Source organism: Barbus barbus, assembly GCF_936440315.1.
Source record: "Barbus barbus genome assembly, chromosome: 31".
NCBI classification, from domain to species: domain Eukaryota; kingdom Metazoa; phylum Chordata; class Actinopteri; order Cypriniformes; family Cyprinidae; genus Barbus; species Barbus barbus.
Genome location: NC_136759.1, coordinates 25,250,343 through 25,266,507, shown reverse-complemented (window position 1 = coordinate 25,266,507; position 16,165 = coordinate 25,250,343). Strand labels below are relative to the sequence as shown.

At 36.9% G+C, this 16,165-nt stretch overlaps 1 protein-coding gene across 1 annotated transcript in view; it reads left to right on the top strand.

The window, feature by feature from the left end:
- The window catches only part of pgm2l1 (phosphoglucomutase 2-like 1), a 33,331-nt gene extending 19,627 nt beyond the window's left edge, over nucleotides 1-13,704 (top strand). The window contains exons 8-15 of the mRNA XM_079388019.1: nucleotides 4,712-4,901; nucleotides 9,467-9,564; nucleotides 9,822-10,002; nucleotides 10,196-10,289; nucleotides 10,528-10,657; nucleotides 10,805-10,994; nucleotides 11,083-11,216; nucleotides 11,487-13,704. Coding sequence (XP_079244145.1) covers nucleotides 4,712-4,901; nucleotides 9,467-9,564; nucleotides 9,822-10,002; nucleotides 10,196-10,289; nucleotides 10,528-10,657; nucleotides 10,805-10,994; nucleotides 11,083-11,216; nucleotides 11,487-11,589 — 1,120 coding nt within the window. The 3' untranslated portion in view covers nucleotides 11,590-13,704. The remainder of the gene's footprint in view (nucleotides 1-4,711; nucleotides 4,902-9,466; nucleotides 9,565-9,821; nucleotides 10,003-10,195; nucleotides 10,290-10,527; nucleotides 10,658-10,804; nucleotides 10,995-11,082; nucleotides 11,217-11,486) is intronic.
- The last annotated feature ends 2,461 nt before the right edge of the window (nucleotides 13,705-16,165 follow it).

Here is a 16,165-nt window from a genome sequence, read left to right as displayed (position 1 = left end):
AAAAAAAATAAAACAATAATATAAAAAAATAAAACAAAGAACCAGTTGTTCGAACGACGAACGTAATAATGAGACGAGATGTATGTATGTAATAGTGATGTTACGTTCGTGAACGAATCGTTCTTTTTGAACGAATCTTTTAGGTGAACGAATCATTCTCGTTCACGTAATCCATTGACTCATATTTCTTGTTCACTGAAATTCCTCCCTCCACCGCAGCGCGCCGCTATTGCGCGCATGCGTAGCTCTGGACCGTTTCATCTGTCAAAGAATGACTAAACCTCGAGCCAATAGCCTTCGAGTATGATACGAGGACGGAGCATGTGATTTGTTGAATCTAGTGAACGAATACGCCCTTCATTGAGTTGCTTTGAGTTTGAAAGAGTCAAATGAACTGTTACATACATGCATCTCGTCTCATTATTACGCTCGTCGTTCGAACAACTGGTTCTTTGTTTTATTTTTTTATATTATTGTTTTATTTTTTTTATTTATCATTTTGTTTTATTTATTTATATTATTGTTGTTTTATGTTTGAACAGTTACATACTTTTAAATAAAAAAATATTTCATTATGTTAGTCATGTCATGCACTTTTGTTTGTTTAAAAACTGTGAAACATAAAAAAATATGGCAGTATTGATTATTTGCGTCACGTCATCCCATCTCATTTGCGTCACGTGACTCCCGGTCAACGAACTGGGTATAGCTACCAGTTCGTTCAATTCGTTCACGAACGGGAGATCTCTCTCTCGTTCAGACTCAAAGATCTCAGAGATCTCCCGTTCGTGAACGAATTGAACGAACTGGTAGCTATACCCAGTTCGTTGACCGGGTAGGTCGGCCATTCTGTCAATCTAGTTCATCAATCAGCAGAAAGCGGATGCAAAGCACAGGTATCCGTACTGTGCACGCTTGTTTATATTCATATTTTACATACAGAATAACTCCTCGTTTAACATAATCTCAGATTTGAACGTGTAAATCTCTGCCTAAACAATTAAATGTTAACTAGCCTAGTATGCAAACAAATAAAAAAACACTTGTGCATTGGTCATCCGAAAAGAGTGTAATTTAAAAGATAAAAAGAGTAATGACTTTGATCACTTATTTAGACTTATTTTATTCATTTAATGAGAAGGGCACACTTTTTAATGAAGCCAAATCGGTTTTTATTTTGTAACAAGTAAATACGTTAGTTGAACAACACATTTTGCCGCACATGCTGACGTATTTGTGTAATATGGAAAAATGGTCACTGAACGAGTTAGTGAACGAATCTGAACGAATCATTTTGGTGAACGAACGAAAAATGAACGAGTCTCTGGAAAGAATCAATTTCCACCACTAGTATGTAACAGTTCATTTGACTCTTTCAAACTCAAAGCAACTCAATGAAGGGCGTATTCGTTCACTAGATTCAACAAATCACATGCTCCGTCCTCGTATCATACTCGAAGGCTATTGGCTCGAGGTTTAGTCATTCTTTGACAGATGAAACGGTCCAGAGCTACGCATGCGCGCAATAGCGGCGCGCTGCGGTGGAGGGAGGAATTTCAGTGAACGAGAAATATGAGTCAATGGATTACGTGAACGAGAATGATTCGTTCACCTAAAAGATTCGTTCAAAAAGAACGATTCGTTCACGAACGTAACATCACTATCTCACTGTAGCATTGTTGCTGCCGCTGGCACCATGTCCTGGAGACGCTGTGTTTCGTTGTGAAAGTACTTTGAAAGTGAAAGTGACGTGACATGTGGCCAAGTATGGTAACCCATACTCGGAATTTGTGCTCTGAATTTAACCCATCCAGAGTGCACACACACACACACAGCTGTGAACACACACCCGGAGTAGTGGGCAGCCAATCCCTGCCGGACAATCCTTTGGGTTACGAGTCCGACACTCTAACCATTAGGCCACAACTTCGCTCAAGTCTTTGTTTGGGCTTCCCAAAAGAGGACACAACTAGAAATCAGTGGTTAAGTTGTATTTAAAACACTGTTCCAGAACAGTTCAACCCAGAGTGTGTGCAGCGCATTTTATGGAGGACTATTCAAATGAGAGTTTTGAGCAGTGTAGAGTAGTGCTTGTTGCATCACAAATGTAGACATGGTAATGTTTACAACGCGATGCGTAAAAAAACAGTATAAATCATTATAATCTGTAATTATGTCCCCACTGGATGCAACAACCTTGTTTAAAATGGGTTTTATTGTTTTTGTGTAGTCACGCCGGGACACAGCATCACAATATGGTAAGGGGGCATAACATTTCTGTCTCACGCTTGAGGTATTCGGCCAATCATAACGCATTGAGTAGCTGGCCAATCAGAGCATGCCTCGCTTCTCGGAACGATGAGCTTTGTAAAAATCGACACGTTTCAGAAAGGCGGGGCATAGAGGAGCAACAATAATGTAGAGTGTGGAAAATAATGTTTTTTTGAACCTTAAACAGCATAAACGCATTGCATTACACCAAATGCACAAAATAATGTTCTTTTTAGCAACATTATATGACCCCTTTAAAATATATTTAAAGCTGCAAGTCTGTAACTTATTTTTTATTTTTATTTTTTTTTTTTGGTTAAAAAGGATCCGAAATCCATATTTGAGCAAGTACATAACAAGCCAGAGTTCAAAACTATCGCCTTACTTTAGCCTGATTCAAAGCAGTAAGCTTATAATACTGTTTTCTAATTTGAGTGGTACAGGTAGGTTTTCGCAGGAAATTCAAGAGTGGCACTGCGTCATTACGTCACGTCTGCAAACATAAAGAAGTTGTCCCGGCTACTAGGCTATCACATGTGAGGATCCTGCAGGTGGTGGATCATTTATAGCCTTTTCTCACAGCAGCTAGAATAATTAAATCTATCACTTTGATGGCATAATGTAATCCAGAAAGGATTGTGTTTATGAAACATGTGAATGAAATTATATTATATTCCAGTTTTAAATGTGCTTCTGATTACAGATAGCCTCGGATTATACAGGATTTGTATTTTAAAGAAAACCAGTTCGAAGGGAGCATAGTTTGCTTTTTGGGTTAAAAAATTTCTTAATATGAAATTTGAATGGTATGACAATTAGATATTAGACTGTACAGAAATTGAAATCTACACGCAAATACACACTATACTCAGTCACGCAATGCTGATGTTAACATTAATAATTTGAGAATAAAGTATAACAATAATACTTTGCAGGGTATGATGTGATATGAGCTAAACGATATTTAGATTAAATCACCATTGGTAGCGCAATTTATTGTAATGTTTTTTTCCTCACTTGGTCAGAAAAAACATGGCAGACTTGTTACTTGATTCACAATATCCGGTGAAAATTCTTATTTGGGTCATATATTCCAAGACGTAGGCTAGAATCTGTGATTGCAAAGTACAGTAAATATCCGGTGCGGTGACTGCCACACATACTCTTCAGAACATTTGATTCATCCGTGCTGCAGCCGTGCCTCTCACAACCCACGCAAGCTAGATAATTCCGCACAGCTGCAATTCCAGGTTTTCAAACAGAGATGGCGACAAAGAGGCAAAACTTACGGACAACAGCTTTAAACTTCTTATTCTGACGTAAAAGGTCTTTAAAGTTGTGTTTTGGGCACAATGGTTGTCAAATGAACTAAAACCGAAAGCACAATATGGCTTAATCCCTTCGTCAAGTTTTCATCTACATCAGTTTTTGCTGCATGCTTCAAAGCGAAGCGCACACATTGTTGAGGCGATCAGCTCATGATCTGGTGTTTTCCGTGCCTCAGAACGGCTCCGTTCAGTGAATGAATGCAGTCAACTTATGTATGCACTTATTTATGTTAGTTTAGCGCGCATTTGGGACCGCAATGACCATCAGTTATGCTTTTTCACGGCAAATGATTGTAGCATTTCAATAGATTTGTAGTGAGATGCATTTTTTTCAATGAAGCTCGATTTTTCTTCTTAAAAAAAAAAAGCTCTCCTGCCATGTCTGTCAAAATAAAAGCCTAAAAGTGCAGTATGAATTGCTGACAGCTAGCGGTTTAAATCCAGTCCGAGTTCAAAATATCTTTTTTCAAGTGTAGGAATTAGGAAAGAAGTTTTGTGATTTCCCTACTGTAGTGTTAAACAAAAACAATGTACCTTTTGAAATATTTAATTTCATTTATTATAAAGTGCAATTGTTTTACAATATATGGCTATTACTGTCATTGTTGTTATTAGTATTATATTATAATTTGTTTGGGATCCTAAAATACCAGTGTGAATGTAATTTATACTGAGACCGTATACTACAAAGAAAACCTAAGTCAGAAAAAAAGTCAGTGATTTGAAGTCAGGGATTCAACCCTCTTTTTATTAGTTCAAAATTAAGAGGTCCTACCCATGATCTTAACTGTCAAAGTGCATTAGGTTGAATAATTTAACTTTAAAATGTACAAAATTGGCTTTTTATAATCTAGAAAACCTTTTGTCTATTACAAATAATTTTTGTGCAATTTATATTCCTTGTGAAACCATTCATCCTGACCAAAAAAAACCCCCGAAACTTTCTTTTTAAGAGTGTATATTGGGCTTTTTAAAATAATTACTAATAGAGGTTTACTTGTATATTTTTCCTCAATATGATATACTTATTTGTAAACATTTCACAATATCCAAATACATTATTACACAGTATAACAACATTTTTTTTTTTTTTTCTTCCCTCCTCATTGCAGAGAGCTTAATGTAAAGTCTCCCCTGAAGTTTGTGCACTCATCTTTCCATGGTGTTGGTCACAACTATGTCCAGAGAGCCTTTCAGCAGTTTGGCTTTCCACCTCCCATCCCTGTTCCAGAACAGAAAGATCCAGATCCAGATTTTTCCACTGTCAGTTGTCCTAACCCAGAGGAAGGAGAATCCGTTTTGGTAAGACTTTTCTTTTTCTCTTTTTCTTCCTTCGTCTGTGTGTGTGTTTATATATGTATACACATACAGAATACAATTTCTGCACACCGCAAAGCAGTCTACATTTACAAACGTGTGAAAGAAAAATAAGATGTCCTAAAGAACTGTGAATTCAAACGTGGTGCTGTGATTGGATGTCACCTTTGCAACAAGTCAATTCATGAAATTTCATCCCTGCTAGATATTCAACAGTCAACTGTAAGTGATATTATTGGAAAGTGGAAGCATTTAGCAACAGTTGACTGTTGAATAAGTCATGAAGGCAAGGCAAGTTTATTTATATAGCACATTTCATCCTCAATGGTAATTCAAAGTGCTTTACATAAAAGGAAGTAAAATGATCATAAAAATATAATCACATCAAAATAAACGAGGAATTTAAAAACTTGTAAAAATGATTTAAAATTAATTAAAACCGCTAAGAATAGAACATGATTATACATAAAATACAGTGCAATCAGTTCCGACATAGCACAGTGCTCATTCAGTAAATGCACAGCTAAACAGATGAGTTTTGAGTCTGGATTTAAATATGGCTAATGTTTTAGCACATCTGATCCATTCTGGAAGCTGATTCCAACTGCGGGCGGCATAATAGCTAAAAGTCCCCTTGTTTTGTGTGAACCCTTGGTATTTCTAACGGACTCTATCACAATGATCTGAGTGGTCTGTTCGGTTTATATTCAGTGAGCATATCTGCAATGTATTTAGGTCCTAGGTCATTGAGTGATTTTATAAATTAGTAAAAGTACTTTTAAAATCAATCCTAAATATAACTGGAAGCCAGTGTAAGGACCTGAGGACTGGTGTGATATGCTCAGATTTTTTGGTTCTTGTCAGAATTCTGGCAGCAGCGTTCTGCATGAAGCAGAAGACCATGAGCATGAAGCAAGCCATGGAGCTTGAAGTCATAAAGAAGATCACTGAGTGCTGAGGTGCATGGTGCTTAAAAGTCGCTAACACTGATTCCACAGCTGAAGAACTCCAAATGTCCACTGCCGTTAATATCTGCACAAAAACTGTGGTGGGAGCTTGCAAGCGCCTCAAGTATAATACCAAGCATCAGATGGAGTGGCGTAATGCACGCCTTCACTGGACACTGGAGCAGTGGAAACTTGTTCATTCTGATTGGCGAGTCTGGGTTTGGCAAATGCTAGGAGAACATTACATGCCTGACTGCCTTTTGCCAACTGTAAAGTTTGGTGGAGGAGGGATAATAGCATGAGGCTGTTTTTCAGGGGTGTGCTCAGCCCCTTAACTCCAGTGAAGGGAAGTCTAAATGCTTCAGCATACCAACACATTTTGGACAATGCTATGCTTCCAACTCTGTAGGAAGAGTTTGGAAAAAGTCCTTTTCTGTTTCAGCACGGCCCATAAAGACATGGTTGCATGGGTTTAGTGTGGAGAAAATTAGCCAACACAGAGCAGTGACTTCAACTGCATTGCACATCTTTGGGATGAACTGGAACGGAGATTGTGAGCCTGGCCTTCTCGCCCAACATTAATATCTGGCCTTACAAATGTTCTACTGGATGAATGGGCAAAAATTCCCTCAGAAACACTCAGCTTTCACTCTTCTGAAAAGGCTTTCCCCAAAATTTGTTACAACTGCAAACAGAGGACTGTATCAGTGTATTTATTTGGGGTGACCCCAAATAGTTGATGATTCGATAGGAGGAGCCTCATTCGACTCCCAATCTCAGTCGAATATTCGCAGAGGTGTTATGATCATGCCATTTTGGCTATATGGGGGTGCTCAAATGTCTGATTTCTCACAGAACTACCGGTTTTCTCCCAGTAAATTAATATAAGGCCTATTATGATGATGCTGTAAATAAGAATCTGAAAAGAAAGAAGCTTTAAATAAATATTTTAATGTGCGTGAATAAATCCAACCACCCCTATAGATTTACGTTTCACTTTCCATAATATGTGACCGACAGAGGAGCATCTTGGCGGTAGGGATTTAAATCTTTAACAAGACTCAAACTGACACAGGCAGAGTGAAAGACTGGATTTTTTTTTTTCGATCAGGTGGGGTATAAGTAGGGCATGAGAATGATCAGCTTTTTTTTTTTGCGCGTGGCTTATCAGTGAACTGCAGTGTTTTAAATGATGCGCCATCTGAAAGCAGGTGATGGAGACTTACCGCTAATCAAAGAACCGGCTGTACTGACAAGATGCGCATGACAATAGCATGTGATTAATCATGCAGCCCTAGGTGTAAGTGATTTCAAAACATTTTGGCCGGTTTATATATATTGCGTATATATTCTTTATTGTAGCACAGCTCAACCAAATTCATCTTATACGAGATAAAGCACTTCATTGTATTACTACGGTGACTATCTCTTCAGTGCGCAGCTCGAGCAGGACAAACAACAATAATAATAACTATGACTGGGATTGTCATATACATAATATTATAATAAAACGTGAATTTTTAGAGTTGCCGTACTTCTGCACTTTGTTGGGTGAAGAACGCTTCCACAAGGAGTTCATTCAGAGCCGCGCAGACACGTTCATGTGCATTCAGGGCATTTTGTGCAGATAGCCTATAAGTCGTAATATTAACGTTATGTTGTATAAATAACGAAGAATATTCTGTATGAGACAAATGAGTTAAATCCCATAGATTTAAAAACCTGCTATTATATGCTTAATTCTCCTGGTCAACTTCAGCGCGCGCAGCTCAAAAGAGAAATGCAGAACATTAATAACTGTCATATACATAATGGTATAACGAGAGTAGGGCTGCACAATTAATCGAATTTCTAATTACGATTATGGATGCCACGATTACATAATTGTTCAAAGCCGCGATTACAAAAATAAATAATCAATTAAAAATGCCCACTTGCATTATTCTGTGTGCTTAAGAGGTGTTTGCAGCGCGGGGTTTAACAAACTCAAACACACTGACGACTATCAGTTAAACAATGTCTTTTATCCACTCTGTTGTGCATGATAGAAATGTTAAACACCAAACGTGTCAAAAGCGGAACAAAATAGCGATACTCGTTTGAACCGTGCGCCACACCGACCTTTTATCCGCTCGCCTCAAAAGAAAACAGAGCAGCGCAAGCTTGGAGCGTACGAGTTTATTACAGTAACTAGTTACAATCACTAAACAACGCTGTGAAATCCAGTAAGAAGCACTCGAGTTCAGCGCAGAGTTCTCCAGGACAAATCACGTCTCTTTAACTTAAACTAGTTTAAAGCCAAATAGATCAGAGCTGTTATTCTCATCAGCACTGATGCAGAAACAGTGCAACAACGATCCAGATAGAAGACGTTTCAATCCACAAATCACCCACATTTACCATAGTTTTACTGTAGTAGCACTAACGGTAACAATATTAATATCCTACTTTTCTGCCACCGTACCATTGAGTATTATTATATTAATATACTAAGTCTGTTAAAGGAGTAATGGAATATAATTACATTTTGTTAATTATTCTATTTGATGTGGATTTGTAATTGAAAAACAGTAGCCTAAAGACATTCAGTCAATGCAAACACCATAGAAACCATACAGTTAGGCTACTTTTTTACCATGGTAATGAGGTGCTGTACTTTTGGTTATGTATAAAAGATGAGTCTGTTACAGTTTTCACAATGGTACTGTCAAATGTGCATCTGCATCCCAACTCAAGCTCCTGCTACTCTGAACTCAAGCTCCTGTTAATGTGCATTTCTAAGAGACAAAACTTAATATTACATGTTCAGTTACCAAATCAGGTGCTGGTGCCACTGATCTCGAATGTTAGTCTGGAGCACTGCATATAAATTATACTGTAAAATGTTACTGTAATTTGAAATTTTGTCTGTTTAATTGTAAATGAAATATAGGTTTAGTAAACACTTTTTTTTTTTCTTTTTTTAGTATAACATTATTGTACCATGCATAATTTTACCTTTTTTGTATAAAGAAGAAACCAAACCAATGTATAGTAGATATTTGAGGCTCAATGCTATAGAAAACCAATAAAAGTTCAGGAAGAGTGTTTTCAGCCTTTTTTTAAATATATATTGTATATAAAAGTATGGCATGCAGCTTCAAACAATGGCATAAATCTGTTCAAAATAATCATTATTAATAATCGCAATTACAATCTCATGGGAATAATCGACAATTATGATTTTTGTCGTCATCGTGCAAAAACGAGAGCACTATTGTAACAAATGTTATGAAGTCTTATAAGGGTTTCGCTGACGTTTAATGTTCACTATCTTTTAATCAATACACAAAACATTATTTACCCCGTTTGTATCTGCGAGGCGTCCTTTACAGATGTTCACGTGATGACTGCCGAATGTCTGACTTGACTCTTAGTAATGTATTTTGCCCCGCCCCCAAACATGATTCGACATTTCCGATTCGACTGAAAATCCTTATTCAAGGACACCCCTAGTATTTATATAACCCCCTTGTTTATGGTGCAGTGGAGGAAAAAGTAATACTGTACTAATTCATCTTGCAGACATAACCATTGACTTGTGTTGCACTGACTTTGTTTTAGGAGCTGTCTCTTCGTTTGGCTGAGAGAGAAAAGGCCCGCATTGTTGTGGCCACAGACCCTGATGCTGATCGCTTGGCTGTTGCAGAGCAGAATGACAAGTAGGTTACCTTATGTTCATCAACTCTGATTCCACAGCTGAATAGTTCCACACTCCCACTGCCATTTAATATCCTTGCAAAAACTGTGGTGGGAAATGAGTTTCTATGGCTGGGCAGCTACATGCAAGCCCCACAAGAATGACAAGTAGGTGATGTTATGTTCATTCAAACCCTCAGCTGTAAAATGTAGCATCTGCACAGTACTTCATGAGTGAATCAAGTTGTGTATAACTTGTGTCCTATGGTTTTATGGGCAGTTGTGGTTGGAAAGTGTTCACGGGAAATGAGTTGGCTGCATTGCTCGGCTGGTGGATGTTGTTTAACTGGAAGGAAGCAAACCCTGACCCAGCAGATACTGAGAGAGTATACATGCTGGCCACCGCCGTTTCTTCCAAAATACTTAAAGCCTTTGCACGCATAGAAGGCTTTCATTTTGAGGTTAGTTCAAGTCTTAAGGTATTTTGAGTCTTAGTCTATATGTAAGAATAACAAAGCACTCAATTTGAGTTATTACTATGGTCTAAATAAAGACGAGATAATTTTTGTTTGCTAAACCGAATGCAAAGCCACTGCTTAATAGTTTACTTCTTACTGAACTCTGGTATTTTTACTTTGCTCCCCTTCATCCTAGGAAACATTGCCTGGCTTCAAATGGATTGGAAATAGAATCCATGAATTAACAAAAACAGGAAAGGAGGTCATTTTTTCCTTTGAAGAATCCATTGGTAAGTGCATTTATCTGCGTTCAAACTATGCCAACAGCCCTGTTTATTCTGTAAATATAGTCAGATAGTTTAGATGGTTCACCCAAATTTTGTCACCATCAGACTGTTCACAGAATGCATCACACAATTAGTGTTGTATTGTGTTGAAGTTCAAAAGGGTTTGTATTTATCAATTTGAGTGTAAAAGCATGTGTAGAAGAATGCTAATGTTGTGTCTTCGTCTTTATTTTGATGCCAGGGTTTTTGTGTGGGAACATGGTTCTTGATAAGGATGGAGTCAGTACAGCAGCTGTTGTGGCTGAGATGGCTGCTTATCTACACACCAAAAACCTTTCCTTGAACCAACAACTAATCAACATCTATGAAATGTATCTCTTCTGCTACTTTTTTTTTTTTTCTTTAAGTGTCTGATAATCCAATCTAAATTCTATTAGGTGTATACTATACCATTGCATTCACATTTTACTTTGATCGTACAGTACGTGTTGATTGTTTGCTTCACTGTCGTACCCCAGATATGGCTATCACATTTCCAGAACATCCTATGTCATCTGCAATGACCCACCAACTATTCATAGAATATTTAGCCGTCTGCGCAATTTTGGGGGTCCAGGTGTTTACCCAGAATCATGTGGAGACTACTGCATCACACACATCAGAGATGTGACCACTGGTTATGACAGCAGTCAGCCTGACAAAAAATGCGTATGTCAAAGCAGTTCTATATTTCTTGATTTTAAGTCAATGTCAAACAGTTTTACTGGAATAAATGTTCTTTTAATATCTCCTTTAGGTCCTTCCATTGTCAAAAAATAGCCAAATGGTCACATTCACATTTCAGAATGCCATTGTTGCAACACTTAGGACCAGCGGGACTGAGCCAAAGATCAAGTATTACACAGAATTCTGCGCAGCACCAGGAGAACGGTTTGTATCTTCTAAGTTCTCAAATTAATGATATTGTTGAACATGCATTCGCTACTTTTGTGTTCAGTTCATTAAACATCATTGCAAAAATGGTTCAGAAGATTGACACTGGTTCTGAGAAACCAGAAATTTGAATTGATCAGATGTATTTTGAGGCCACCGTATTTTTATGCACACTAATTTTCTCTGCTTTTGAAAATAGAAGACACACAATGGTAAATTGGTTTCTTTTTTGTGTGTTTTTCAATTGTATTTTTATTTTTTTTGCAGTGATATCTCCAGTCTGGAGGAGGAGTTAAGAAAAGTGACTGCTGCTCTAGTTGAAGAATTTCTAGAGCCTGACAAGAACAACCTGCTTCGCAGATCAGTGTAGCTTAATTTAAATAGTGGTAAGATCATTGTCTTCATGGGCATCTTGTGTAAAACCGGTCCCAAAGGCCTGTCAGTAAACCGTTCTGTTAGTGTTGCTTCATCTCTGTGAAATGATTTAAAGAAAAATCCCCTTATGGTTCTCAAACAACAAAAAAAAGTAAACATATAAACCACAAATGAATAAGCATTCATATGACAAAAAATATTGTCATGATCATTTTGTTCTTTTGCAATTGAATGTCTTGCTCAAAGAAAGAAAACCTCACAGCTTTGAGATTTTGTGTAACATTTTTCAAGAGTGTCTCATTACCACCATAACTTCTGCTGTTAGGCTCACTTGCTATGGTTCGATGTTTGCTGGTGTACAGATTTCAATATCATAGACAATATGCTAGACATGGTCTGCTCATTCTTTTTCGTTATTCTGTTTGCTGAGAGCTGCTGCTGCTACCTTTTTAAAGCTCTATGAGCATGTGTATTTGTTGTGCTCTCTTGAACCTGTGTCCATTTTATATTTATATATCTATCTCTGTTGATGCTCGCACCCTTTATGTAGTGTTATATGCATTGATAATCAGTAGGCAGGCAGGACAGCACCTTGGTGCTCCCTGGATTTCTGCTGGCTTTGTCACGCTGGATACGCACAGGTTAATGAATGGAAGAGTCAATGTATTTTTTTTTTAAGCATGTTTGATGGGCATATTTGACTTTGTGGGTTGTTTGCACACTGAATCTTTGATTTAGTGTGTATATAAGACAAGCAAGGCATTGCATTGCATTCTACCAATAGCTAGAGACCAGAAGGAAGATAATCATTCACTCTTTAGCAATTTGGTTACTTAAACACCCACAAGAAAAAACACCAGGGGTCTGTTCTTCATACCTTGTTTAATAGATCTGAGATTATTTGAAAGATGCCAGATTTTGTAATTGTGATAATTGATCTCTGGCTAATTTGGTTCTTCAAACGAATTTGCGGATTTGATTAAAATATCTGGATTAAGTTGTCTAAGATTACTGCACGTTCTAGGCCGTTTCTCAAACGGAAGGCTGCATCCTCCGGAGGTTGCAGTTGTAGGCTGCATACATATAGATCATATTTTAGAATATTAAAAATGATAAATCTGACCATTATTCTTAGTTAAGCGTAAATTGGTGTAATATGCTTATGACTCAGGAATGTAATGTTCAGTTAACTGAAATAAACCAGGCTTGATGATGTATGCAGCCTACAAAGGCGACCTCCGGAGGCTGCAGCGCAGCCTTCTGTTTGAGAAATGGCCCTATGTTCCCAGGAAAAGGGCTGATGTATCGATACTCGTAACCGTGATCAACAGTGCACCGATTGGCTGGTGGCAAGACAGCAAGGCCAATCATATAATTAAAATAGACACCTGACACAAAACTTGACAAACTAAGGACCTTTATAAGGAAACAGCCAAGCGAACAAAATAAATGTTAGAATACTTATAAAATGAAATGTGCAGTGTTTTTATTTTAATTTGTTTTACATGATAGTCAATGTTGTAATTTTATCTTTGAAGCATTAAAGCTGTTAAAGCAACTCCAGGATGAGCTTTGAAGAACCAACCAATCCAAGATCAAGCTAAATCATCAACAATCAAATCTAGCTAACCCAAGTTAGCAGCATATGAAGAACGGACCCCAGAATAGAAATGCTGGTGGCTGTACCGTTTGACAATTTTATTTCCCATCAGTTCTCAAGCACTTATTCCTTTGCAAAAACAAAACTAATTACTTTGGCAGTTGTTTCATGGTTTAGGTTTTAGTATGGAGTTCAGCTTTTCCAAATGCGATAATATAACTGCATAAAAAGAAATGTGAAATTCTTTAGTGTTTCAAAGAGTAATAAACTAATATTTTAGTTGACCTCACTGGTCGAGAGCGTCAAATACAGTGTACCTGTTTTTTTTGTTATTTTAATGAATGATAGGTTTGGAAAACCAAAGGAAGAACCATTTCTTAAGTGTAATGTGTATAAGCACGTTTTTTTCTTTCTTTCTGCATTATTGTTTCAAGTGAAATATTTATTTGCAGTGTAACATTCCTTATGTGTATATGTATACCCCTCTAGAAATAAATTGTTGTATTTGTGATGTGTTGTTACTCCTCAAGGAATCTAGCAAAGCACAACAGTCTTTAAAACCTGTACAATATTTTGGCACCACTGATTACTTAGTCAGTAGGATAATGACCAAATAATGTTGGCAAGCAGTCCACAAGTGGATTAAATCAGTGGTTGTCAACCAGGGAACCCACTAGGTGATGTTAGCAAGCTTCCACATGAGCTTCGAAATTTTGATCATGTCTGTAATGAAAAAAAAATATGCAATGGTGGTGGTATTATTATTATTATTAATAATACAATCACTAGGATTCCCAATACTTGGGTCACTTTTTTTCTAAACCAACATTCACAGCAGTAAATTTCAGATCCAAAATACACCCATTTTTTGTGTTGATTGTGATGGTCCTTTTGGATCATTGTTCGGTTGGAAAATCCAACCAAGGCCCATTATAAGGGTTTCTGACCCCAAGACTCAACTCTTCTCTGCAATTATTCATTTGTGGTCCTTGGAGGGTCTTTGGCCACTCAAACTATCTCCCATTGCATTAAGATAGTATAGACACAGACAATATACTGTAGGCAGATTTGTAACATCTGTTGATTCATTTTTTTTTTTTACTTTCTATTTTGTTGTCTGTTTTCTTGACCATATTTTGTGAAGCTCAACAATCTGTTGCTGCATATCAGAACTATATACTTTTTAAGGTTTTTTTCTTTTTTTTTTCTCATTGGGATGAATGATATAAGGGAATTTGGCCCTCATATTTATTTAGCAGTGTAAATAGCGATGGATTTTATTTACACTATGTTAAAATAGCAAGATTTTCTGCTATTTACACTACTTATTGCAAATAGTGGCAATTATCTGCACCTCAGTATTGTCATACATTATAATTTACACTCAGTACGTTATTATTGCGTACTGTTTTATAATTTTAATTCAAATTTATTAAATGGATGCCACCTTATTGGGACAATAAAGCCCTCCCTACACCTACCCGATACTTTATTTTCAACTTTTTGATTATTTCCTTATTTTTTATTGAAAAATGCCTTTCTGATGCGATATGAGATTTGAAAAGGGAGAAAAAAAATGTTTGGCAAAAAGTGGGTTCGAACTCGGGTCGATCGCGTCAAAAAGCATGCGCCTTACCCTCTACGCCACTGAAACTGATGTTGAACTGGCTTCTTTTTTTAATATTGACTAACCCAATCACACATTAGTGGGTGGAGCGATTTTTGTGCCAATATTTATCAAACAAATCCAGTGTTTTGCAAATAAACACAATCTGCTTTGCAAAGAAAAACTCGAAAAAAAGTGATTTTCAAATACAAAACTCTTTGAGAGAAAATGCAGAGGTATGGACAAATATATATATTGTGTGTTACAACTGTGAGACTCATTTGCCTTTTCATGAGGAAACTTGGCTTGATTTTCTCACAAATGCGACAGGCTGATTTTCTCACACGAGTGCAATTGAGCAAATTTCTTTTCCAAAACAGCAGATGGCGCTGTTGGTCAATTTACGCTGGTCTCCCAAGACCTGAAAAAACCTCTTTATCTTTTCAGACCAATATGAGTGAGGAACAGATGAGTTTCTGTCTTACTAGATCTATAATTAACCATTTAGATGTTTTCACAAAGCGACCCTACTATAGAGTCAGTGAAAATCACAACAAGTGCTGTAAAGTTGTTAACATGATTGATTAGTTCAAAAATCAGAGGTGACATGGCTGAACATTTAACTAGGCTGTGTTTCCCTATAAAAACTGATCCATTCTCCGTACCTCTTATCCTCTGTTGGATCGCGGGATATAGAATATACATATATATTGATACAATTGTTCAACATTCAAAACAATGCAGGGGTATAACTATATATCGTGACACAATATATTGTAATACTAAAATGCAAATGTGTAGTGGATAGAGACAATATTGTGTACCAAAAATGAAAGCATTTTGAATTTAATTTTTACGTTAGGTCAAGTAAGATTTATTGTCTTTCTGCTATATATGTTGAAACATAGCCTACAGTGGAGAGAAATGCTTACCTCTGTAGTAAAAGTTTAAACCAGTATAAAACTACACACAGACAACCTACTGAGTAGGCTAAACTAATTATACAAATAGGCTACTATAATCAAACTAGTTTAAGTTCAGATGAGCTTTACTGTGATTCAGCTATGCAAGTGTACCAAAATATAATCTAAACATTAATATCACTTATGAAAATTAGCCATGGTTTTACTAAATAAATATCATGGTATTTGTAGTAAAGCTGCCTATATTGAAATGGTAACCTGCAAAAAAACATGGTTACCACACTTTTACAATAGTAAAAACTATTTTAATTTTCATAAGGGATATCATAATTGATCATATGGGGGGTGGTGATGGCGCAGTGGATAAGACACATGCCTTTGGTGTGAGAGACCCGGGTTCGAATCCACTGTGAGACACCAATGTGTCCCTGAGCAAGACACT